Below are 24,287 nucleotides of genomic sequence, written 5' to 3' on the forward strand. Positions count from 1 at the left end.
GCCGACGGAAATTTGAAGCTCTGCCGCCAAAGCCGTTGCGAAGACGTGAGCAAGGATTTCATTTGACTTCACTGTCACAAAACGGAAACCCGGAGACAAGAGTAAGAGCGAAAAATATAGGTGTTGCTGTTGCTGGCAAATGAAGGGTGCTCTTCGTTCCTTGGCGTCTGCCAAAAAAATTCGGCACATAACGAAGAACATACAAAAACAATGATCAGTTCACCTTATTTGCTGAGAACGGCATGCAGACTGAAACTTTTCGGGACAACTGTGCAGTTAAAAATATTGCAACAGGTTTTTGGCAATCAATAGGTAAATCATCTTTCTTGTTCTTCAGAGACCCCATTACGAGGGATTCAATTGCGGGGAAGGGCATTTCAGTCGAGATTACAGTTGCCATTTCACGCATTTTTGAGGCAGATTTTAGGTTTAAAATAATTATTATCGGTTGTGAGAGTAATGTGCGGGATAAATTCGTTCGGGCCTTTGTCCGTACATGGGAAAAATGTCCTTAGGAGTGGCTGTGTACAAACACCCTGAGGATCAAGATTGTTAGAGTGGGCATCATGTAAGCTGCAATGCGCTGATTGGTTGAAGTGGGTGTCTACTGGGTGTTTTCAGTTTTGACATACTATGAAGCCGACGCCGGTGTCAGCAGAGAAAGTTCATGTGCACTTGAGCTGTAAAATACCTTTAACGAAACTAAGTTGTCTTGAACGAGAAAAAGCGAATGCATGCAGGAATTTACAATGCTATAAGCTGTAAGAGCTAGGGTAAAAGGGAGTTCTTTACTTACACGACGCGCTATATGCCCCTCTCCCGTTCCGCATACCGCTCTCCACCAAAACTACTGCAATTGCTCGCTCTAGCGTTAAGAAGAGTAGTTACCAAGCACGTATACCAACTCGCCCAAACAGCTACCCTTATTATGTTGAAACGTGTCCACGTAGTCCACTAGCTTATGTTAAGTCTATTATTTTGGTTAATTACTGAGGTAAACCCTGATATGACAACTTCCTGCGCAAAAGAGTAAACGACGAAGCATTTACATCAACTCCTATGAGCTTTCTGGAGAGGCTTCTATTGGTAGACTGTAATAGGTTGTCCCATCCTCGTCGTCCGTGTACGCCGATACGTTGAACTTGCAGTTGGTCACGTCCATGGACCAATCTGCAAAGTGAACGCAATAGAAAATGTGTACAAGAGGGCAAATTCACAAACAGCTGGCATACCTTTACCAATAGGTGATTTGGGCACATGATGCGAAGAAAAGGTCATGGAGGTTTAAACCATTGTGTGCTTCGAGAGGGCTACTGTGTACATTTCGGACGTTATAATGAAACCTAAATTCTCGCGATTTCTTGCTCGAGCAATGTTTTCCTTTATTCCTGACCAAGGAATTATCTCTTCGTGAGATATGGCATGCACAGCAATCCTTTAAAATGATCACAACCTATCACCGGCAGCGGGAAGCGTGTATCACGTTTACCTTCGTCGTGCCGAACCTGTCGAACTACAGCTGCGCATACATTAAGGTATGTGTAGGGGTACTTCAACAAGTTGGACGGAGGGAGCGAGTACGCGGAGCAGGTGCACCACACGAGATAGCGAGTATTCGTACAAATAAATTCATGGTGACGCGCGATAACCTTTCGAATTGAGGAGACCGAGTAGTTTCTTGCGAATGCATAAATCTATACTGAGGTCCGGAGGCGCATTCGCCAACTGCAGCCTGTACAGCCACAAGGCTTGAAACCACGTTGAATTGATCACGGTGACTGAAGGTTGTCACAACGGCTTACCTAAAAGGGATAATTATTCCCTAAATAATGCTTAAAAGTGTATACCAACGTATTGTTACTAACCATGTAATGTTTAGCTTAAAATCAAAACTGATATTCCAGCGGTGTGAATAATCTGTGTAAAAGTATGCAGAAAATGTTTTGAAAATCCTAAACGGCGTTATATGCCACTAAGCATCACGATTTGCGACCTAAAAGGGGAAAAATTTGAGAAATGAAATAAACAGTACAGAGAGCGGAGTCGAACGGCCGACCTTCCATACGCAACACGTGCCTCTAATCCACTGCGCCATAGCGGCGATGTCAAGCCGTCGTTGTGAATGAATATTTATAACCAGCCTTAATGGTGGCTGCTACCTGCCGGTGGGCGGCGCAGTCATCGCTGGCTATACCGGCTGCATTTGGCGAACACGCGGTCCGGAGCGAAGCTCCGTCACAGGCTAAGCGCAGTGTTGTTTCGTCAAATTCCTGTATGTGACAGTGAAATACGGTTAAGGCGAGCAAAAGCGCCTAGACATGCAAGGCTTCCGCACGCCGAGATGAGGTCACGCAAGTGAAAAGGACCAACACACCAACGCCTTTCACAAACCGTGCATGCTAGCGCCGGCTGGATCCTCCGCACTCGACAGTATACCACGTCTACCATCTCACAGTAGTGACCTAGGTGCCTGGAAGAGGAAGTTACGTGGTCTACTTCTCCTTCCTTAACCCACTAAGGCGCTTTTTACACAGTTGTGTATAACGTGAAGACGCAGCTTTTATCTCGAAGTGCGCTCTAACTAGGACTAATTTCTTCGTTTCAGGCGAATTTGCCTTCTTTCAGCTTGCAAACAGGGCACTTTTTAATGCCAGATAGCGAACCTCAGCTTGAAATATTTCGCAAAATAGTGAGCTTGGTTAAACGTGCTCCGTCATTTTCTAGCCGACAAATTTTGCCACCAGTGCTACTACTTTTTTTTTAATTTCTTGCGAGATGTGTACCTTCGAAGCATAAAATGATGACACAATCTCTAAGGTGTCAATCTAATAAATCCTTGGCGTGTTAGTGTTAGTTTCTAAATATTTTGGCAGTCGATAATTCATTTTATAGGCACGTGTAAAAAAGTAATCATTGCTGTTCTTCTTTGTAAAACTAACAAATTGGCTTTAATGAGACATTGACATGGTATTTACGCCGAAGAATATTGATTTCATATCAAGATCATGAATGGTACCTAAACGGAAGGTGGCGTTTCTGCGAGGCGAGAGCGTCGCGCGCACAGCGCATTGCACCGGGCAGCATTTTCAAAATTCCAGCAAGGCAAAGTAAAAACTTATCTGTGGCAAAGCCAGCACCTGGCTACCAGAAAACATGCACCCAAATTTTATTAGACAGGGTTTGGAAAGGTGTTCCAAAGCATGAGCTTTAATCCAAAACGCGCCCACACGAAACCCTACGCTCCTAAGGAGTAATTTTTATGGAAAGCTGACCGGCAGCTGAGAATAAGCGAAGAAATAGCGGGTCACGAGTGCGCTAGGCAAAACATACACCGTAAAAAATAATCATCCCAAATGGGAGTTTAAATGGTTGGCGTCATCCTTTAAACTCCATACGAGGAAACATTTACATCATTATGGAGTAAAAATGTGCTAAATGACCTATTTTACTCCCTGCATTTAATAATAAGATATACAGGAGGATTCTTCTCCTAATAACTCTAATTTTTAAATAGAGTTTCTTGGTCTCAATGCACCCCAAGCCCCAATGGAGTAAAAATAAACGCCATTTGGCGCCATCCGCCCCGCCCCCTAGCGTCTCGTCTGCTTCTGGTCAGTCGTCTCATAATGGCGGTGAGTGACGATACCATCGTCGCTGGATCGGTCCTCATTTCTTCTCCTTCACGGGGCCTGCCGCGGTACAAGATATCACCTTGTCGCCGTTTTCCGCTGTAGTAAGCGGCATAATTGAACTGCTCTCGTGCAGCCTTCAGTGCTGTAAGCGTACCTGACCTTCCTTTGTTAGTGTCGCGACCCCGTTAGAGCGCCCGCTGAGGCCTAATTTTCACAAATGTTTTCGGTGTGGTTCTCGCGGAGCATTACAGCAGATTATAGTCTGTTACATGAACATGGAACTGTAATTGAATATAATTTCAACGCTGAGCTCTTGATTGAGCTGATGAGGCTATATTTTTCCTCAGTGATATTGAAATGCCAAACCTTACAGAAGTGAATATGAAAACAAACACTTGCATACCAAACTACCTTCAAGGGGTGTTTTCGTTTTCAAGTTATTTTGCTCTGGTTTTTATTCAAATATTGCGTAGTGCATGAACACGAAGACTACTCCGCGACTCCTTTTCAGCTTTGAACTGTAGATTCTAAAGTTGCATCCGTTTATCTACGAGCATATAGCGAACCAAACGAGCTCGTACAGCAAAAGCAGACGATAAGCAGACCACTCCTGCCGCCTCCGCCTACGTCGCCGCTGAGCTCGCAGACGGCGAAAAGAAAGCGTGACGCGGTGTCACATTAGGGCAGCACAGATTCCCAAGTTGGGTTGACGGCTGCCCCGCAGCTATTGCCCGTTTCCCCCGTAGGGGCGCTGCTGTAAGAATGAGCCTGAATGAGGATAAATAAACATGACGTCATTTTTTTTACTCAATTTCTGTAGGTAGAAAAAAGAATTACTCCCTCCTACTCAATTTCTGTAGGTAGAAAAAAGAATTACTCCCTCCTACTCCTAAATACCCTCCCTTGAGTAAGGGAGCAAATAAAATTTTCCATTTATATGGAGTAAATAAAAATCCCTTTTGGAGGTGCGCTTGAGAACGAGCCATTTACTCCAGTTTGGGCGTTTTTTTTTTGTTAACAGTGTAGAGAGCGTACTGGGTTTGCGTCTGATACAAACCATACATACAAGTTAGTATTAACGGACGTACCCATAGCCGCCATTGTAAATAAGCAAGGCAGTGTATAGCAAAGGCGGCCCCAAATTTTACGACTAATTAATTCATTATCGATAATATGTTCAGTGCTTTTCGTAATGATAAAGCAATAATACACACTAACGCATTATTATTTCGTCTTGGTTTCTAAATTTCGTGCACGTGCATTTTTTTTCTATCCACAATAACATGCTCTACAAAAAACTCTTTCTCTTATTTTTAAAATGCAGTCTGTTGTATGGTTAATTCCCTTAATGTCAGCTCTGTTGGCGAATATACCTGCCGTGCGCGCCTTCTATATTCGCACTGCTGTCTCCTCTTCTCCTTCATTCGCTTTGTATGAGCCTCCCGCATGTTCCTTTACGGATAATATAAATTCAAGAATATACAAATGAAATATAGTTTCTCACCCTCTATTTTCTTTTCCGTGCCGTACCGGTATTGACTGTTAATTCTAGTGTGGTAAACGAGCCTCGGTTTGTCATTGCAATACCACGTAGCCTCGACGCCATCGTTCCTTCCTATACTCGAAGCAGACCACGTGATTATGCCAGTGCAGTCATACGGGGTAACGGAAAGAGCATCCAGTGAAGATGGACCTGAAAGAAAAAAAAAATCTTAGTGAGAAAAAGCGAATCTCACAGTTTCTTGACTATTAGTACGATGCGACGACCAAAAAAGAATTTATAAACAATAACTCTTTTTAACAGCAAGCTAGCAGTCGTTCATTCCATGCGACTAACGACCGCGACCGCTACATCGGCCAGAGAGGTCTGTGTACGAATCATCTTCCGCGGGAGCATCGGACAGCAGCTTGCATCCTTGGCAAGCAACTCGCAGTCTTGGCGAAGCCGGTGCACACCGCTTTTAATGCGGACGCATCATATGGCTGATAGGCAGCTTAACCCGGCGTATACGTTGACTAGCAGTAGTGGTCCTAAAAATCCTAGATTGCGTTGAACTGGTACCAGAGAAAAATAAAATTCCTTCTGAAGGTGCGGGGAATTCATCACAGGACTTTCAGGCTGCGAGGCGAGCACACAACTCACAGGCCACAAAACCACGTTGCTTATTAGCGAATAAAGGCGAAGCTAGTGTATGCGTTGCCTTACGTCTCTGTGCTAAAGAGTGGGTTTGTAATTTGAAAGTAGGAGGGAAAATATTAAAAATAAATCAAAATTAAAAGTGAATAAAAATTTTAGAAACAATGCTTTCGCTCTCAAGCAAGAAAGAAGTCTCAAGTGGCCTCCATAACTTTATTTGGTCGTGCTCCAACGCTCACTCACGTATCTCGAGAGGCAAGTTAACAGGTAGGTATGGGAAGCTTCTTTGTTATGCCGGAGAAGCGCGCGCGCGCGCGCGCACGCACGCACGCACGCACGCACGCACGCACGCACGCACGCACGCACGCACGCACGCACGCACGCGCACACACACACACACACACACGCGCACGCACACACGCGCACACGCGCACACGCGCACGCGCACGCACACGCACACGCACACACACACACACACACACACACACACACACACACACACAGCCATGAGGCGTCCCAAGTCTTCCCACGCAAAAAGAAAGCCCATCTTGAGCGAAACACGTGAGTCATATTTTTCCGGTAACTGTGTTTAATTTGAGAAGAAAAATCATTTCAGCGCAGGCCTTTTGCTCTTGCTCTGATGCGAGTGTTTTCGTTCCTGCAAACCGTAAGTCGGTTTAGTGTAGGGTCCTGTGAGCTTTCGCTCTCCTCCGTGTTAAGCGCTATAGCTATAACATCTCCAACGCTCGACATGCATTAACAAGCGCAACTTCCCTCTTAATTTTCTCGTGTAGTGTGCGTTGTCAGTGCACGTTAAAGAACCCCAGGTGGTCGAAATTTCCGGAGCCCCTCACTACGGCGTCCCTCATAGCCTGAGTCGCTTTGGGACGTTAAACCCTCGCAAACCAAATCAAACCAAACCTCCTCATTTGCGCAAGCCATAGACTCCACCCTTCTGTGAAGGTATCAGGGAAGGAGGAAGTACTTATTCTCCGAAGCGACGCGGCTGCGCGAGTATATTCATTGCTTGCAATGAACCGCAAGCCGCTCTCCATCGACAGGCGTGGAGTTGAAATTCACGCTAAGCGCCACTCTAAACTTTAATGCAGAAAAGTATTCTTCGGAATGTATGCATAAATGCATATACCTCGCACTTTTTGCATTCAAGTCTACATTCTGAGTCTTGTCGCTGTTCGTTTCTATTAAAGTGCCTCGACGTTATCGTCGCTTTAAAACTTTGATTAAAAATAGCGCGTTGATGCCAGGCAACCGCACTGGACGGTTTCATTCCTCAAAGATGGGTAAATAAACTCCAGAATTGTGACGATGTCGCCACCTTGTTTTCTATCCATTTTCACTGCCTCTGGTCGGTTACACAACTGGCTAAAAATTGTGCGTTTTGACAGATGCTGAATACGCTTTAAACGAGGAAGTTATGTCAATAATACTCTCATTCTGCGGAGAAGTGTTCAGTTGTTCATGGAAAAGTGCATATTTTGGCCTCCATCTTGTAATTTCTGCGCTAGGAGAGTGCGGCCGTTGTTTTGTGTTCTTCGCCAAAACCGCTGTCGTAGCGTGGTACGCGTGGTCGGTAGGCGCCGCCAAGCGTTTCGAAACGCCTCTAGAACTCGCTGTGCGCGTCTGTGTAGGTGTTTTAAATGGACATCAGGTAGGGTGCGTGGTCTTAATACGCACCCAAATAAGTTTAAAATGGCTCTCAAGCGCTCCCAAATTGTCTGCGTAGAAGTTATAAATAGTTACCAAAGGAGCCATAACAGTAATATTTGGTGGTCTTTCGGACCGTACCTGTGAAGGAAGAGATTAAGGCATAAATGGGGCAGAGATAGAGGCAGCGTTTACTCTAGCTTTCGCTGAATTTCGCGGTCTATGGAGCAAGCGTAAGTGCGCTAAATAATTCCTTGATTGTGCTTTCCTACGGTATTGCGCAAGATGTCTCTACATTTTATTCGTGCATCAGCAGGGTTCAGTGAAGCGATAGCGTGCTGAATGTTTTCTTCTCCCAAGGGACGCATGAGGCAGAATTCGGATCGCTGAGTGTACAGCTGAGCTGGACGCCAAACGTGCCATCGGAGCAGCTCGAGATACGCACGTAGATAATTTCGAAAAACATTTCCCGGGGTCGGTTTAAAAAATAAAAGTAAAGAGCAACTCAGTTAGCATCAAAACAGGAGCCCATACCTTTATAGAACACACGCACTGAGGCGGATGATTCTTGTCCACATCCGTAGCTGTTGCAGCCGCGAACCCAAACCCTGAAGACGGCTTTTGTCTGCCCGTGGGTCAGCCTTAGGAACCCACTCGTGAGCTCGACTGTATGTCCATGCTCCACCGTCACGTCACAAGTGCTCGAGTTGTTGCAGGTGCTCCAGTCCTCGTCTTCCGAGGTTTTGTACTGCGTATAACGAGTGAAATAATAAACATTACTGGTATGCCAAGTCAGCTGCGTGGTTCAAGCGAGCAACAACCATGGCCAACTGGCTTGAAATTATATGAGGATTCCAGCTATTTTCTTGCTTTTGGCAAGCGCGCACGCAAGTACAGCACGTGCAATAGAAGGTAGAGCCCAAAATGCTCTAGAACAGGACTTTATCATGTCGCTATTCCCTTCGTTATAAATGGGTCCACTTTGCTACGTAGCGCTGTAATTCTTTATCTGCCCGGCATGCAACGACACAAAACGTAATAATTCCCCGTCTACCTAGTCGTTGACGGTAGATGTAAGCACGAAATGCATTGCAGAAAACGTGTAGCACATTTTAGGACAGTTTATAGATGGAGCTAGCCGCACTCTCGGAATGGGTCTCGGCCAGGTCTCTCGGCTGCTGGGCACGCCGGCGCCTTCGGCGCTTGGTAGCAGGCATCTAAGCGACGAGCAGCATCGCCAGCTCTTCGAGACGAAATCACGATGAAATCGCACATCAAGAAACACTGTCAGGCCCCTCCAACAAGAGGTCGCATTAAAATACACGCGGCAAGAGTCTTATAAAAATAAATCACATTAATAATGTTAGTCATGCACTGCCGTCCTCTAAAGGCGGCTCTTTGTTGTCCCTTGCTCTCTCTTACCTGCAGGTAATCGACGGTGCTGTTGGCGCAAGTCCAGTGTAGCAGAGATATTCCATCCTTGCTCGGCACGTTAGCTTCATGCCGCACTGTAATCTTAGGCCCTGCGTTGAACACGTGGTGAGGAAGTTGTAGTTGTGGCACTGTCCGTAGCCACCGGGTCCCATTGAGAAAAAAACTATTCTGCAATCAGGGGCCATTATATGGCTTCCTTGAGCCCGGCCTGATAGAAGCTACCAAGTTCAAGCAGTACACTACAGGGAGGAGAACAGGGAAAAGAAGGGGTGGGCTGAATGAACCAACGGAGACAGAGAAGATATGTATATATATATATATATATATATATATATATATATATATATATATATATATATATATATATATATATATATATATATATATATAAGGTAAGTGTTTCCCACTTACCTATTCTGTGCCCACCCCTTAAAAGGAGATGCATTAACAGTAAAATCACACCTGAAGAAGATCGGTCTTCCGATCGAAACGTCGAGTCGAATAAATATGTTTCCTTTAACGAAGCGTATACTTCGCTATATACTCTTGTAAGCAGTCAAGTAGTTTATGATTTCGCAACCTATATATATATATATATATAATATATGGACAAATTGCTTCGAATCTGTTCATCCATTCGGTACTCTTTCTTAAAGAGTTCAGTTTACTTTGTTTAGTTAGTTAGTTTAGAGTTAAGTTCCATATTTTGCGTTTGCTGTCTCAGGAATTGCAACTGAGAAGAGAGCTGTGAGGTGCCCTGCTGCAACTGAGGTGTAGCGCCGCGTCACAATGCCTCTCTGTAGCGACGCTACCTGTCGAAATACGCTTAAAGAAGGCCATGCGCGCGCAAGCTAAAAACGTCATCGAAGCACGAATAATTGCAGTCACGACACTGTGGAGGGACATCCTTCGCTTATCCCATCGGCACTTGGTGAAAATGTGTACAGTTGCGTACGCATCTGTCTCCCGTACAACATCCCCTGTCCTCATTGCCAGGGGATGTTGTTGACGACGATTCTGTGTCTAGCTTTGTCAATAAGGTAGAATCTTTGTTTCACTCAGTGCCATAATGCGGAAGCTTTTTTTTTTCCTGCTCTTTTCTACCGTTTGATTTTGGTTGGAATGATGCTCTGTTTCAGATAACAAGTTCTAGTGTTAATATATTTTACAAAGTGTTGTACATTGTGAATACCTTTGTAACCCACTGCCTGTATAGGCCTGTCAAAGGCTTACAGTATTGCTAAATAAATAAATAAATAAAAGATGCACACCAGACAATGCTGACAGCTGGTGACACACAATAGAGGTGACGTGAGCATGCACTTACAGTCAGTCCACGTAGTGACGGTTGCTGTTGCAGGAGGTCCCAGCACAGTCCTTCCATTTGTATCTGTGAACTGTGCTCGCACGTCCATTGCTACGGCGGTGTTAGAAGGCAATCCTCGGACCGTCAGGTTGTTGTTTTCGGTCCGAAAAAGGTAGCACGTGACTGCCCCGTTCAGGCAGCAGCGCACTCGAAAGCCTTCGTACAGACGACGGTCAAGTTGCGGGAAATCCCAGAAAAGTTGGACCGAACTGTTGCTTGTAGATCCAACTCTGGTTATTACCGGCCGTGGGAAACCTATGCCCGAAATGGAGAGCGCGTGATGATGGAGAGCGCGTGATGAAAGTACTACAGATTGACGACTCTTATTGGTAAGCGCGGCGTGGAAACACTTTGTGACAATGCAGCAGAAATTTTGGCTGATCTCGTCACCAACTTAGCAGCCAGGTTCGTGCGTTAGCCGCTGCGCTTAATTTCGAGCAGAAGAGAATGGCAGCATTTTTATATGGGTTTCCTTGCGGACAAGTTTTTGTTTCAGGTGAAAAGAAGAAATAAAGTTTTTTTATTTTCGAATAAAGCTGTTGAACAGCATGTTTAGTTCTATCGCTGACTACGGCATACTTCCTTAACTGCGGAGCTCGCATGATGATGAAATGAAAGGAATCCGCAAATCGTAGCCCGGAACCGCATTTCTGGGGAAGCGGTGTGTGATGGCTGCCACACTGCTGCGATTAGCGCGAGAGCACCAGTAGAGACTACAAACTTCTGCAGAATAAGGTTCCTGTCGCAAAAAATATATTTTTTCTTTCATCGTTCTCTTCTGCTTGGAGGAGAGGGGTGGGGATGCTCCACTGACAGATTTGACGGGAAGGGTTCCAGGATGCAAAAGAGACGAATAATTACGGTGCCGATATAAATTTGTACAAGCCCGTTTAGACTGCATAAAGCGCATATCTAAACAATAGACGTATCGCATTTGCTACTGTACTAGAACTCGTAGCCGCCAGGACGTCATTAAAGAGGCATTAATTCTTAGGGATATCTAGCAAATGACCCCATTCAAAAAATAATCCATGTTGACAGTGTTGAAGAAATCTATTACAAAATGCACAACAAAATAATATATTATTTTCTGAATCTGCCAACAAGATGGAACTCCCTCAGAAGTTCAGGGAGCTTCAAATGCAACATAATTTTGAGCAGTTCATGAATTCTTGTCCAGCTGGGCTGGGCGGAGACAAAACATAGGATGACAACGGAGATAAATAAAAACAGAGCTACATAAGCTTTACCAGTGAGCATCAACAAAGGAGCGCTCAGCCACACGCGAGTGCCCCGGCACAGAGCAGGCGTAAGTGACCAGCATAAAGCGGGGCGGAGTAATTCTCGTGTTTATTGAAAATGATCATGTCTTCCGAAAGGTTGGCGCGGCGTGCTAAACAGATGGGAAACAACGGTTCCTTTACCCCAAGGAGCACGAACATTGAGATTGAAAGCTTGGCGGCGACTTGATGGAACAAAATAGAACATGCATGAAGCTTTTACCTTAAAAGATTTTGCCCCGATACCCATTTAAGGAGTTTGTTTCGTATCGTATACAGGGTGTCACTTTCCGCAACTTGTGCGAGCCAGGGCTTCCACAGCTAACAATGTACTTTGTCGTCGGACACTCATAGACTTCGTTTCAACCATCATGGTGTCTCAGTGGCTAGGGAGTTCCCAAAATCGCGGGATCGCAGCGTCTCTTGACCGCATTCCTGCCTTGGTGCCTGCATTTTGATGCAGGCGGAATGCGAACACGCCCGCATGCTGTGCGATATTAGCGCACGTTAAAGAACCCCATGTGGTTGAAATTAACGCGAAGCCCTCCCCTACAAGCGCACGCGCACATTCAGAACTTCATAGCCCCATGCCTATCTAATACTTATAGGTACCACTGCTGAAAACGCTGCAATAAAGTAGCATAGAAATGAAATGTACTTACTTTCTGGTGGAGTGGTGAACGTGGTATTTACAGGGAGGCTGCAATTTCCTGCGAGGCAACTCACAATGGTCGCCACGTACTGCGTCCAAGGCGGCAGGCTGGAAATAACTACGGTGTGGCTTGAATTCACCCTTTCCGTTCCATCGAACCACCGCTCCGTATAGTAGCGCCTGCGTCCCTCCACCTGGAATGTTCAGCACACTTCGTGCAATACTCGCGAATGTCAAGCGTTGGATGGAGTACAGAGCAGTGCGTAGCAGCTGAGAACACTTTTCACAGCTGGCAAGGATATAGGAATCAATACATTTCGCAATTTTGCCGGTTAGAGGCTGCTACAAACAATATAATGATAAGCTTATCCACATCTACAATGTCAATTCTGGTTGCCTGTAACGGGAGCTGAACAAGCATTCAAAATATCATCAGCAACGCGAAAACATTTAGCCAGCCATGCCAGCCATGTCTCGAACAACCACCAGGCTGTGGGTGACAGCGGGATTCGTATGCTGCCTTGTCACGATAGCAGACTCCAAGATGCATGATGGAAAATGGAGTGTACAGTCGAAAAAAAATTAGCTGGTGGTCTAGCAAGTGGCTAAGCATGAAATGTGCGAAAGCACAGTTTTTTGCATGTGGACACAACCGCCACGTACCTGAAAGCTCGACTGAGGTCTCCACTATCCCTGGAAGCCAGTTATGCGCGTCTTCAACTTTCTCATCGTCAGTGCGAATCTACCCAATGTACGCCGGTGGCCTATGTTACAGTGCAAAGTTTCTGCAACAATGTTGTCAACGCCAACGCGTATTGCTCTAGTGCCGTGTTTCTGTCGCAACGGAGTCCATGCCAATGCATGCAGCGCACATCTCTCTGTCACTACCTCCACATTGCTCAAAGCGTGAATAATGGTTTGATAGAAGTGTTAGTTGATGAAGAAGACGATGTCCAAAAGTACAGCGCGGGAGTCTGTTGCAGTTTAGCACGAGGCGGATTCGGCTACATTACATGAGGTCATTCGGCCATTTCTTCTCTAGAGGGTCAAAAGTCCCCTGGCCCGGACGGTCTAAGTAGTGAGTTCTATAAAGCATTTATGCCTAGCTTAGGACCTGCCTTGTTGGAAGTTTTCAGTGCAGCTTATGACATGGCCATTTCGCCTCCCACGTTCTACACTGGTGGCACCATACTAATCCCGAAAAGCACAGACGCAGGTCGGTTTAAAACTGTTGAAGGGTATCGTCCGATATCCTGATGCAACATCGATTATAAGATATTTGCGAAGGTTCTTTCTTCTCGACTGCAGCTTGTGGCATTATATTTATTAGGACCGCGCCGAGTGCGCGGAATCAAAGACCGTAGTATTCGAAATTATATCCATACCACACGTTCCGTGTTGGAGACTGCGTCACATGAGGTCAATCAAGTGGTTCTTAATCATATTGATCTGGCAAAAGCTTTTGATAAGGCGCGTCATGATTTTTTGTTTGCTGTATTAGAAAGTGAAACTATTGGTGATATCTTGCTTAAGGACACACAATTATGTTATAAAGTGGCCACTGCAAGACTGATTGCTAATCGAAAAATTACCCAACCTATTACACTTAAAACATCTGTTCGATAGGTCTGCCCGCTATCGCCTTTGTTACTTGCTTTATATCTTGACCCCCTCTGTCGTATTATCATCAAGAACACAGAAATTCATGGTTTCTCACTGTCGCAATGTGAAATTAAGATTTTAGCTTATGCTGAGGACGTTGCCCTTTTCTGCTCTGATAAAAAGAGTGCGCTCGAGGTTTTGTGTCTAACTGAGCAGTTTTATGATAGTTCTGGTGCGTCTGTTAACCTTCATAAATCAAAGGAGTTCTGCGTAGGTCACTGTGGTACGAAACCAAGCTTTTTTGGCGCGATCGGGTGAGACTCCGAAGATTTACAGTATTTCGGGGTTCCCTTGCATCACCATCGTGACACTCGTCCTAACTGGGATTCATAGATCTCGTTAGATAGGCGACAAGCCCAGGCTTGGATGGGCAGGGAGCTGTCTCTCTTGACACGAGCAGAAGTTTTCATATTTTCTTGGTTTCGAAACTTATGTATGTCATGCAGGTGTTGCATTGTGCAAGGAAAAAAGTACAGGCAATTCATAGAATTTTTGCGACTTTTGTGCGGCAGTCTCAATGGGAGCCTATGCGTGGACACAATCTGTTTCTCCCTCTGGGGGCTGGTGGAGCAAGTCTTCAGAACTTTTTTGTTCATCAGCTTGTTTTAAGGTTTTTTGAAACAGCAAATCATACCTTCCTCCTAGCTGTATTCAACAGACAATTAAGTGCTCATTTGCCTATTCCGTTTGCGCCCACTGGTCTTAGGAGTGAGAGGCCTTTGTGGGATTTTCTTAAAGGAGTCGATGACAAATTCCATTTCCTACTGTACGGTTTTCCTTAGAATTCCTATGCAATCTATCCAGAAGACAAAGACCAAAAATTCTGATTAAGGCGTTGTTTCCTGTACCGACGTACTGGCTGCTTTACCTCTCCTTTCGTGACAACAGTGTGTTAAAGCGGGCGCAAAGGATGTGTGTTCAAGCAACCCCAAAGACTTTCTTTTTTTAACTTCACACGTCAACCTTACCTGTCAAAACGTGACTTCCTGAAAAAGGGAACTTTGTGCCATCGTCTGTGAACTGTCGCTTGTGTCAGCAGCCAGAAACTATTGATCATTGTTTTGTGTTTTGTCGTGATGTGTTTTTGGGGGGTACTCTCCAACAGACTGTCAAAAAGGACATTTAGATTACGCCCTATACTAGTAGATTTTTGCCTACAATGGAAGGTTCTAAGGTTCCATGTGATCTTCTAGAGTTGATAGGGATGTTTCCCCTGGAAGAGCCGCATGTCAGATCGCCAGGCAGAGCCGCCGCGTTCATCGAAGTCGCAGTTCAGAGAGCAGTGTGCTATGGTGCGGGGAGTATACGTATGCTGTGCAGGATCGACCTCCTGCCTGGCTCCCTTTCCTCGGAGCATGCGTGTGTCTCCCGGAATTTCGATGTGCTGACAAAGCGAGAGTGGATGCTGGTGTGATTGTGTATAACAGGTTGCGTAATGCGACCTGGTTAAGTCGGACTTGAAGCCTGTCAGGGTGGCTGTACTTCCATGCAATAAAGAAAAAAACTGCAGTGATAGCCTAGTGCTCTCCAATAAAGAAAAAAAAATAGCCGTGTGCTCTCGTACAGGGCCAGCGAAGCTGATCTGTTCGCGCCACCACGGGTTCGAACCCCAGTCGTGTCAATATTAATTTTATTTTTTTACTTGTGGTTAGCCCAAGGCCACGCTCAAGGTCAAACAACCCACAAACCAGTCAGCCGGTTTGACCTCATAAAGTAGTGTTTTCGCACTAAAACAGACGAGGAACCACAAGGCCAAGCGACCAACTTTCCTGCTTTTATCCAGGAAGCAGGCCTGTACTTGCGCTCGTAATCACTGTGAATATGATCAACCTTGCAAAATGGCTAGCACATGGTGAGAAAAGAAACGATGGTAGAGCTTCAGATCGTATGGCCGACTTTCGCATTGCAAGCTAACCTTTGATGATATCTTTCCCTTTTCTGCTTTGTGCGGGGACGACAAAGGCTGGCCCACGTGACTCTCAGTACTCTACCTTGGCTAATAAAAGTATCCTTGTGCCATCGAGTGGCGCTAATTTTATCCCCGTTTGTTTTCATGTGTGTAGGCTTCAGAATTGTCTCGTGATGGTTCCCGACAAGTTTTTCCCACTACGTGGGCTAGCGGCGCGAACCACTAACGTGACACAGGCATGTACCATTTGCGCATGTTGGCCCTCAAACTATGTGAAATAAACTTTAGTTGCGTTTTACGAAGCCAACCCTCAGCCCTTTCCGGATGTGTGTTGTCCCGTAGCCTCACTGAAGGGGACAGGCTGTCAGCGTTGTCGAGGGAGGAGGACGAGGCAAGGAGGAAACCGATAATAAAGAGGGGAGATGAGGCTCCGGGAGTGAGGAGCCTGCGAAATCTTGATCACAAGTTGTTATAAGACTTGAGCTGTGAGGAAGATGACTGGATATCTGGCAAATATACCCAAGTACAAATAAATTGGAGGGGACTCTTAGGCTCCGCTTTAAGAGTACGACTAGATAGCGTAATGCGTTAATTTTAATATGTTCAGAATTTGTCACTCTCGGCTTTGCATTCACAGATCCCTGGGAGTCCTTACACCACTCGTGGCGCAGTGGTGGACCGATGCGTCACTGTCCTGGAATGGCAGGCGCCATTACGGATTACTTCCCAGCCGGGACGGCAAACACTTATACTGAAGAGGCTAATCACCAAGCCGTGGAGATGAAGGGGGGCAGTAGAACCTTCATGGCTTGGTGCATGCCCTGTTTTTTTCCCTGAAATGTTATTAACTCCGCTGACACAGAACGCCTACTGCGCGCTGACGTAAAAGCGAATTGCACTAAAAATGCACTTACCTCTTGCGCACGCAACGACAGCTGAAAAACAAAACAAAGAATGGAATGAATTGTGGTGCCACATAACCCAGGGCTAGGCACGCATGTCAGACAATTGCTTGGAAGCGGCATCCATACTTCTGTTTGGGGCGGAGCTGGGAGTGACATAAAAGGAAAAAAAGAGGAGGAAGCAGCAAATCGCGGACTTGCTAGCCACAGACTTGCACAACTGTTGCGATTTTGAACGTACAAGCGCGTAGTGTGCAGTGCCGTTTCCGGCCGAGACACTTCAGCATCGTCCTTGAGTAATTTAAACTTGCGCAAAAAAGAAACAAAGAAATGAGAAGGTGGAACATGAACACGAGCATGAAGGAGTACGTACACAAAGCCCCTAGCGGTCACTAAGGCTTGTTGATTCCAAGAACCTTGGCGTCATGCTCAGGAGCTCCAGAGTGGATCAAATGGGTCTTGACCAACCTGCCGCAAAAGCTGCTGCTTCATTGAGCCTGGTTTCCTACCGCTAGCGTGCTATAACGCGCAGAACCAGTGCCAGTTGAGAGGCAACACGCTGTGCACGCTCGGCAAACAATACGTTATCATTTGGTCCTGTTTTCAGGTCTCCTATGTTTCATACAGGGGAAGTAAGTTCAACGCGTTTTTGTTTTTCACAGAGTGCCCGGCGGATAGCGGCATGTTATTCTTAGCAAAACATTATTAACTGATCTAATTTAGAAAGGACTGGAAATACAAGGAAACACATAGCAAAATTTTGATGTAGGATGCGCGTAATATGGCGATATTTAAGTTCTTTACGATTTATCAACGCTCAATGATGAGGGGCTCATCCACGGCCTTGCTTAAAGATGCACTGAAGAGGAATCTCAACTCGTCTTTTTGCCGCGGGAACTCGGTCTACATGTTCCGAGCATTCTTAGAAACTTCGAATTATTGCCCTGTGCGGCCAATTTCCCTAACTTAAATCGAATTAACATATGGCTCCCGCCTTTTTTTTTAATTCCCCGCAGACAGTGGGAGGAGTCGACCAGCGCAGAGAGGGTCTTTAAGGTGTGGCGGTTTTGCTTTCGCTTTTATTTTTTTTTTTTTTAGGTTTCCGTGAATAAATAGTAGATCTAGTCAGAGACTACATAGCTGCAAATTATTCCCACGGAAATAAAAATACGCGTTGACTCTCTGCTTTCGCCGATCACTTCGAATCACTCAGACGATGGCAGAGCGGCAAGACGCCATGGGACTGGTTGAAAGGTTGGCTGACTCCTCCCACCGTCTGCTGAGAATTGAAAAAAATAAAAGGCTGGAGCCGGGGTGTTTAATCTGATTTAAATTAGAGAAATCAGCCGCGCAGGGCAATAATTGGACGTTTCTAAGAACGCTCAGAACGTGTAGATCGATTTCCAGCGGCAAAAAGAGGAGTTCAGATTCCTCTTCAGTGCACCTTTAAGCTTTTTTGCCAGCTACCTCAGAGCCCTTCGCTTCATATCGTGTAATATATGTATCCGTTGATTTCCAGAAGCCTATGGGTTCCATGTACGCCGACCTCTCATATTTGGTGAGCCTGCGCGAATGCTGCTGTGTTAGGTCACTGATAGGAAGAGTAAGGTTATCGCGAAAAAGATCAGATGCAAGCAATAATCTGAGGTCGGGCTGCAGCAACACACAGGAAAACAATCACAAATTTAGTTGAAGGACGAACCGAATAGAACCGGCACAAAATATTTACGAGCGTGGAAAAAAGTGTTCAATACAGATTTTTTTTTTAGTGAACAGAGAGAAGTAGGGAATAGAAATTATGCGAGAATAAATGCGCAAGGTTATAGAAATGACTAAATTTAAACAAGATAACAGGACTAGAAGGTCAACAAAATTGTTGTTTGACATTTGTCACCCACCAAAAACACGGAGGCCGCCTCCGAGGATCGCCAAGAGATGATCGCTCGAGAAGAGTCAACAGGGTACGCTGATAAATCGAACGAATCTGTAATGTGCAGGGAAAAGTTTGTAAGTTTCAAGTTCTTACAGGAGTTCTGTCTCTGAACTGTTTTAATTACTCTATCGTAAAAAACGCGAGTATTCTTTCATTCATGAAAGAAGCCGGAGTTGCAAATCACATCATAGAATTTCCTCATTGAATCAGTAGTATTATCAACTTCCCTGAACGCAAGTTACTACCATATGTGTAGTGTATACTCGTAGGATGTCTGCAAGTCATCTTTTCGGCATAACTACGTTGCTGCTCAAACAACATCTAAATCACTGCCTTGCGAACTCCGCTGGAAGTACAACAGTATACTGAGGACACTTTCGCAATGAAACGACCATCCCGAAAAGTATCATTGTTGGTTTCTTTCGATGCTCCTACACAGCTTTGTACTTTTTCGCATATTCCAGCGGCCAAAATTTACTTGTTTTCTTCAAGTTCAGTAAGCTTTAGCTGAATAGTAACCAGTGAAAGTTATAACCGCCAATAAATAACGAAACAAATTATGAAATAGGCATAAACAAAGTATAGAATAAATAACAACAATAAAGGCAGCACTGCTGCAGATCACCAGCAGTTCTTCCAGAATTTCATGAGCGCTTCTTATGTGAGATCCCCCGTATACAGCAGTTGTTTCACCTAAGAAGATCTGCAATTTTTAAAAGTAGGCTTTTTGGGTTAGAAGAGCGCGTTTTCTCGGCATAGCATTGTCAGTGGTGTAGCGCATCATAATACAACTAACATGTTCTATAGTCAGATACAATTAAGCTTGCAGTAAAGCTGTACACATATTCACGACCGCCGCACAGAATTCCTCCACAACAAAAAAGTAGTCCATTATAAATAATTGTGTCGTTACCTAAACAAGAAGCTAAACGCGAGGCGAAATTATAACCTCACGAATTTTGTTGTCTCTGACTTTTTTTATATAGTCAAATATAAAAAAGTTGGTTTAGTTTATGTTGTGATTAGTCAACTGAGTAATACAGGACGCCGTCGACCAGAGTCCATTGTTGCTAACTGCTGTTTTCTTAATTTGTATCCCACTGTAACTAGTAGGCTTTTTGGCCAAATTTTGACCGCTGCAATCTGCGAAAAGAAGTGCAAAGCTGTGGAGTAGCATCGGAAGAAACCACAAATGGTACTTTGCGGGATGGTATTTTTGTTCAGAAAGTGCCCTCATTATACTGCCGTAGTAGGTTTGGAATGGAATACAGATATTAATTATGAAGTGAATAATGCCGCGTCCACTCTGGGTTTTTTGCTCCGCCATTCACCTGCTTAGTAATTTCAAGCAGGCGTTGTATTTTACACACTTCTGCTCAGTCTTCGAAAATGGTTGCTTACGTATGCTGGGACCACGCAATGCAAAACGCATAGACAAACTTGAGAAACTGTAAAACAGGGCAGTGCGTTTCGTCATTGGGAACTGCGATAAAAGGTTAAGCATGACCAGCGACAAACCTACTCTTAGTTGGACTGAACTGAAAGATCGCTGAGAAAACTTTCGCCGTAAACTTTTCCATAGTATCTGTTCTCACACATCGGTATAGACCGCGAAAAATACATGGGATCTTCTACCTATGCTTAACAAAGAAGAGGCCATGATAAAAAAACTCAAGAATATTCTTTTCATGTAACCCGTTTCGTTAAAATTTTCTTGTACGGACGGCCCGCAAATGGAACACTTCGCTGCCAGAAGTTGCTTCCATTTTTAATAGTGATACTTTTTCCGCGCTTTGACAGTCTAACAAGTTGTGTGTAACTTGTTGCTTTTGTTTGCGTGCTCTGTTTTGAATTCCTCTTTCCGCTTTGTACCCTTCCCCCTGCTGTAATACAGCAAGGCGATAAGTATCCAATCAAAAGAAATATAATAAATAAATATCGACTATTGGACCGTCAACCTTTTAACTATTAGTGATGTAAGCCGACAGTCACCGAAACCAAAAAGCATAAGAGATGTCTTCTTTTTTTTCTGTTTTTAATTTGGTAGTTTTCATCAATTTGGAAATAGTAAAATCAGAACCAAAAATAACCACACCACTGTTGGGAACCGCACCCGCACCCATAGGTCCTACATAGCGGCGGACGTCCGCCGCTATGGAGAAGGGCCACACTTAATTTTCGTGATTTTGGCGGTATGCTGGACTTGCACAATAGTGGCATTTTTTTTAGCCCAGTTTACCAATTATATTCGGAGGAAACGACTGTATTGTACCATAAAGTCGGATGGTGTATATGGCGCCTAGTACAGGCTCCTTTAAGTGCCTTCATAGCTATCGCTACCGCTGGGCCCGGCTCCTAGCCTCCCTCGTAAAAAGTCATCTTCGGTTACATCTATTGCAGTAGAAACTCCTGTTACTTTAAAACTTTCGACAGTGTACGGGGACACCGCACGGCAAAGATTCAAAGCCCACGAGCAAATGAACTGCAGTGACGCTCCTCGTTGCCATGCAGTCGACGCCACTTTGCAGTGGCCGCGGCGACCGAATTTCGATGGAGGCGAAAAGCAAAAGCGCCTGTGTGCGGTACCATGCCAGCGCATGTTAAGAATCCGGAACTAATCCGGAGACCTCCACCACGGTGTCCCTCAAATTCCATGTGTCGCTTCTGGACGTAAGGCCCCACATACCAATGCCCCTTCCGCAAAACCTCGCGGTTATGGCCGAGTGGTCTAGAGTGTCATCCAAGTATCCTGCTCGCTCCACATTGGCGTGAGTAGTAATCCCTTCGAATCACGCCGTTTCTTTTTACTTGCCTTGAGAGCAGGTGGTTCCACCATTTACGCATGTGCGGTGTGGGACCCATAGCAAATAACATTGTGCAATAAGCTTCAAAAAATCCACAACAGAGCTGCAAGGTTCGTCCTACGTCGATACTCCAGAGGTGATAGCTGCGCCGACATGAAAAACGAATTAGGGTGGGAAAGTCTTTCTTCTCGAAGAAGAAAATTGCGCCTTAACCTGCCGTATCAAATATTTCATGATAAAACTGGCATTCAAAAGGAAAAATATTTACACAGGCCCCATTATGTCTCTTCTCGTATTGATCATTGCATTAATATTTTGGAATACCGTGCCAGAACTTATATGTATGCAAATTCATATTTTTGTGCGTTCTGTCAGTCAATGGAATCGCCTTTCAGGTCAGAAAGTGTGCTTTATGAATGAAGATGTGTTGTTTTCATCATTGTAACCCCCCTGCTGTAGCGCCTTCGGGCTAAGCGGGGCAAAAATTGAATAAAGAATAAAGAAACAAAAAAATTACTGAAGACACACTGAAAATTCTAAAGTGTGCTTGGCGAAAGCCTTGTAGTCAACCCACTGCCGCTTCCCCGAACTGCTTTCCGCGGAATCACGGGGCCTCTTCGCAGCCATGCGTCTCACTCACTCGACTGCAACGAGAGGTCTGGCGAAGGAGCGGCGGTGCAGCTGCCACCGCCGACGCGCGAGCGCTCGTTCTACCGCTACTGTGTGACGTGACGGTGGCTATGCACAGCTGCGCCCCCCACCGGCGCGCCGGTTGCTAAGGAGGGGAGGAGGTTGCACCGCTGCGCGGATGAGAGGCCACAGTTGGCACGATTCCGGAAGCGTGACACCTCTGCTGACAACCTTCTGTCGACAACGATGAGGCATTAAAGGCTTTCGCCTTAATAGCACAGCCAGGGGCTGCGCATTGCCTAATATCTACATCCAAACTGACCACTGGCGACGCCTCTTCATGTCACCCATCCTTCCTCTGTTTCACACGGCGACCGCGCTGTGATATTTGGCTGTAGGCGCCCGAAGTGCGTGCCCAAGGACGTAGGCTGATTTTATTTGTTTCGCCCACGAACGCTATGGGGCGCTGCAGCTTTGCGTTAGACGGGCGACGCGCGTGCCGGAGATTGTAAACTATTCTGCTGAGGCTGCAAAATTTCAACCTAGTCCGCTACTATGACAGCGCTTACACTTCCGCCCTGCGGCTATCGGAGCACAAGTGAATTAGGCTAAAAGCGTACTTCATTCATATGCTACTCATCAGAGTTGACATCATGGCGCGTAGGTGCGTGTCGTTCCTGTTTTTTAACGGGACAGCGTTAAATGTCCCGTGCACCAGACAATCTGGTGTCGGCGTTGTGAGCGAAATATCACGTGCGTGGCTCCGGTAGGTGATCCCCAGACAGCAAGCTAGGAGGCAAGTGGGTCACGTGACCTTGCGGCGTCATCACAACAGTGGGCAAACTGCCCACCAAGAGCAGTTAAATTAATTATTCGTCGCTCGGGAACAGCAACCTGCACCGCGCGAGGCCCACCGTTGGGAGGACTTGCCATGGCAGGCCGGTGGCGCATCGCTTAATCACTGCACCACAGCGCCGTGAGGGGTATGAGAACTCCCAGGGATCCATGAATGTGAAGTAGAGAATGACCTTCTGCATGTATGGGAATTATACCCTTAAGGCGGAGCTTAAGTGTCGCCTCGTATTTTTTTTTTCCCCGCAATTTCTAGTATATAGTTAGCGTACTCAAAATCTTTAAAAGTGTCAACTTTTTGCTTTGGAGGCTATATAATGGTGTTTACTGTAGAGTGTTTTTGTCTTTATAACTGCCCATCACAACACGTTTTGTTCAACACAGTTCTCACTGTCTTGATCTTTTATCTTAGAGACATGCTTTTACGGTGCTTCTGTTGCTGTCGCACAGCTCACTTTTACTCACGCTTATTGCGCCTTATTCGCACCTTTATTTCGAAAAATATTATTCTCCTATCTTGCGTTTGAATTGTAATTGATTCACATGGCTAGTCACAGGCATCACACTTCCATGACACATGCACTGCTGGGAGCACCGCTCCGCAGTAATTAAGCATATGCGTGTAGAAAAAAAAATCTCGTCGCATACAAATAAAAAGTGTTATACTGACTGTTCCCATCTCACGTCTAACACATTTTACATATTCCTGCAGGTGGGCATTGTTGACTTCACACCAGGTGCGGAGGATGTAGTAAAGAATTTCTTTTCGTGGACAGAATTCAATCCTGCGAATTATTTACTGGGTGTTAACTATGTTACGGAAATTACGGTTTATCTTGCGGAATTTTTATGTTCAGTGGTAATAACTCAAATGAAATAGATAACAAAATAAAACTTTCTGCACTTAGTCTTGCATGCTCTACAAATCCTAAGCGAGAGTTTTGCCCTGTATTTAAAACATGATTGTTGGGTAAGTTAATTTTTCTAGCTAGTTAATTAAGAGTAAAAAAAAAATCCCCTGAGGTGTTTTAGTGAGTGGCCCGAGCTGTCATCTTCCCATTGTAAGACGGTTGATGGTAATTCGTGGCTTCGCCAAATGGTATATCCTAATAAATAAACTTTAACTCTATATAAAGCTCTCTGTTTTGGACGGGACATAAGCTAATAAAAAAGACCTACCGCATTCTCTCCGTTGCTTGGTTGAAACAATGTAAACATTTTGAAAAGCATCGATAAAAGTAGTTGTTTCTTCGGATTACAGCTCTGGTAGCTTAGTAGTTCATTAAAAAGACCATACCTATGCGCCGCTTAAAAAAAGAAAACGTACAGAGAACTATGCTATAGCAGCAAGTGACAAGTATAGTGACAAAGTTTTGCCTTTACTCACTCGTTGCTCTGACCAGGAGGAGAACCCACCAAGCTGATCGCA

The 24,287-nt window shown here is 45.2% G+C and overlaps 1 protein-coding gene across 1 annotated transcript; it reads right to left on the reverse strand.

Moving 5' to 3' along the window:
• Positions 1 to 8: 8 nt before the first annotated feature.
• LOC149352138 (uncharacterized) lies at positions 9 to 21,434 on the reverse strand. Its single transcript, XM_089575664.1, has 9 exons — positions 21,385 to 21,434; positions 16,652 to 16,672; positions 16,086 to 16,182; positions 12,177 to 12,360; positions 10,196 to 10,489; positions 8,857 to 8,957; positions 7,969 to 8,182; positions 5,137 to 5,325; positions 9 to 1,170 (listed from the first exon to the last, which is right to left on the reverse strand). The coding sequence occupies exons 1-9, from the start codon at positions 21,432 to 21,434 to the stop codon at positions 1,058 to 1,060; spliced, it is 1,263 nt and encodes a 420-aa protein (XP_089431790.1). The 3' UTR covers positions 9 to 1,057.
• Positions 21,435 to 24,287: the final 2,853 nt, after the last annotated feature.

The sequence above is a fragment of the Amblyomma mixtum genome, chromosome 3 (genome assembly GCF_055824585.1).
Source record: "Amblyomma mixtum isolate Tamu chromosome 3, ASM5582458v1, whole genome shotgun sequence".
Taxonomy (NCBI): Eukaryota; Metazoa; Arthropoda; class Arachnida; order Ixodida; family Ixodidae; genus Amblyomma; species Amblyomma mixtum.

Excerpts from the sequence above, each read along its gene's own strand:
- LOC149352138 (XM_089575664.1), bottom strand. The coding sequence starts at position 21,434 with ATGGGTCCCACACCGCACATGCGTAAATGGTGGAACCACCTGCTCTCA. Across the intron at positions 8,958-10,195 it reads CGTCACTACGTGGACTGACT|GGCCTAAGATTACAGTGCGG; the intron begins GTAAGTGCATGC and ends TGTTCAACGCAG. Across the intron at positions 8,183-8,856 it reads GCACCGTCGATTACCTGCAG|TACAAAACCTCGGAAGACGA; the intron begins GTAAGAGAGAGC and ends CGTTATACGCAG.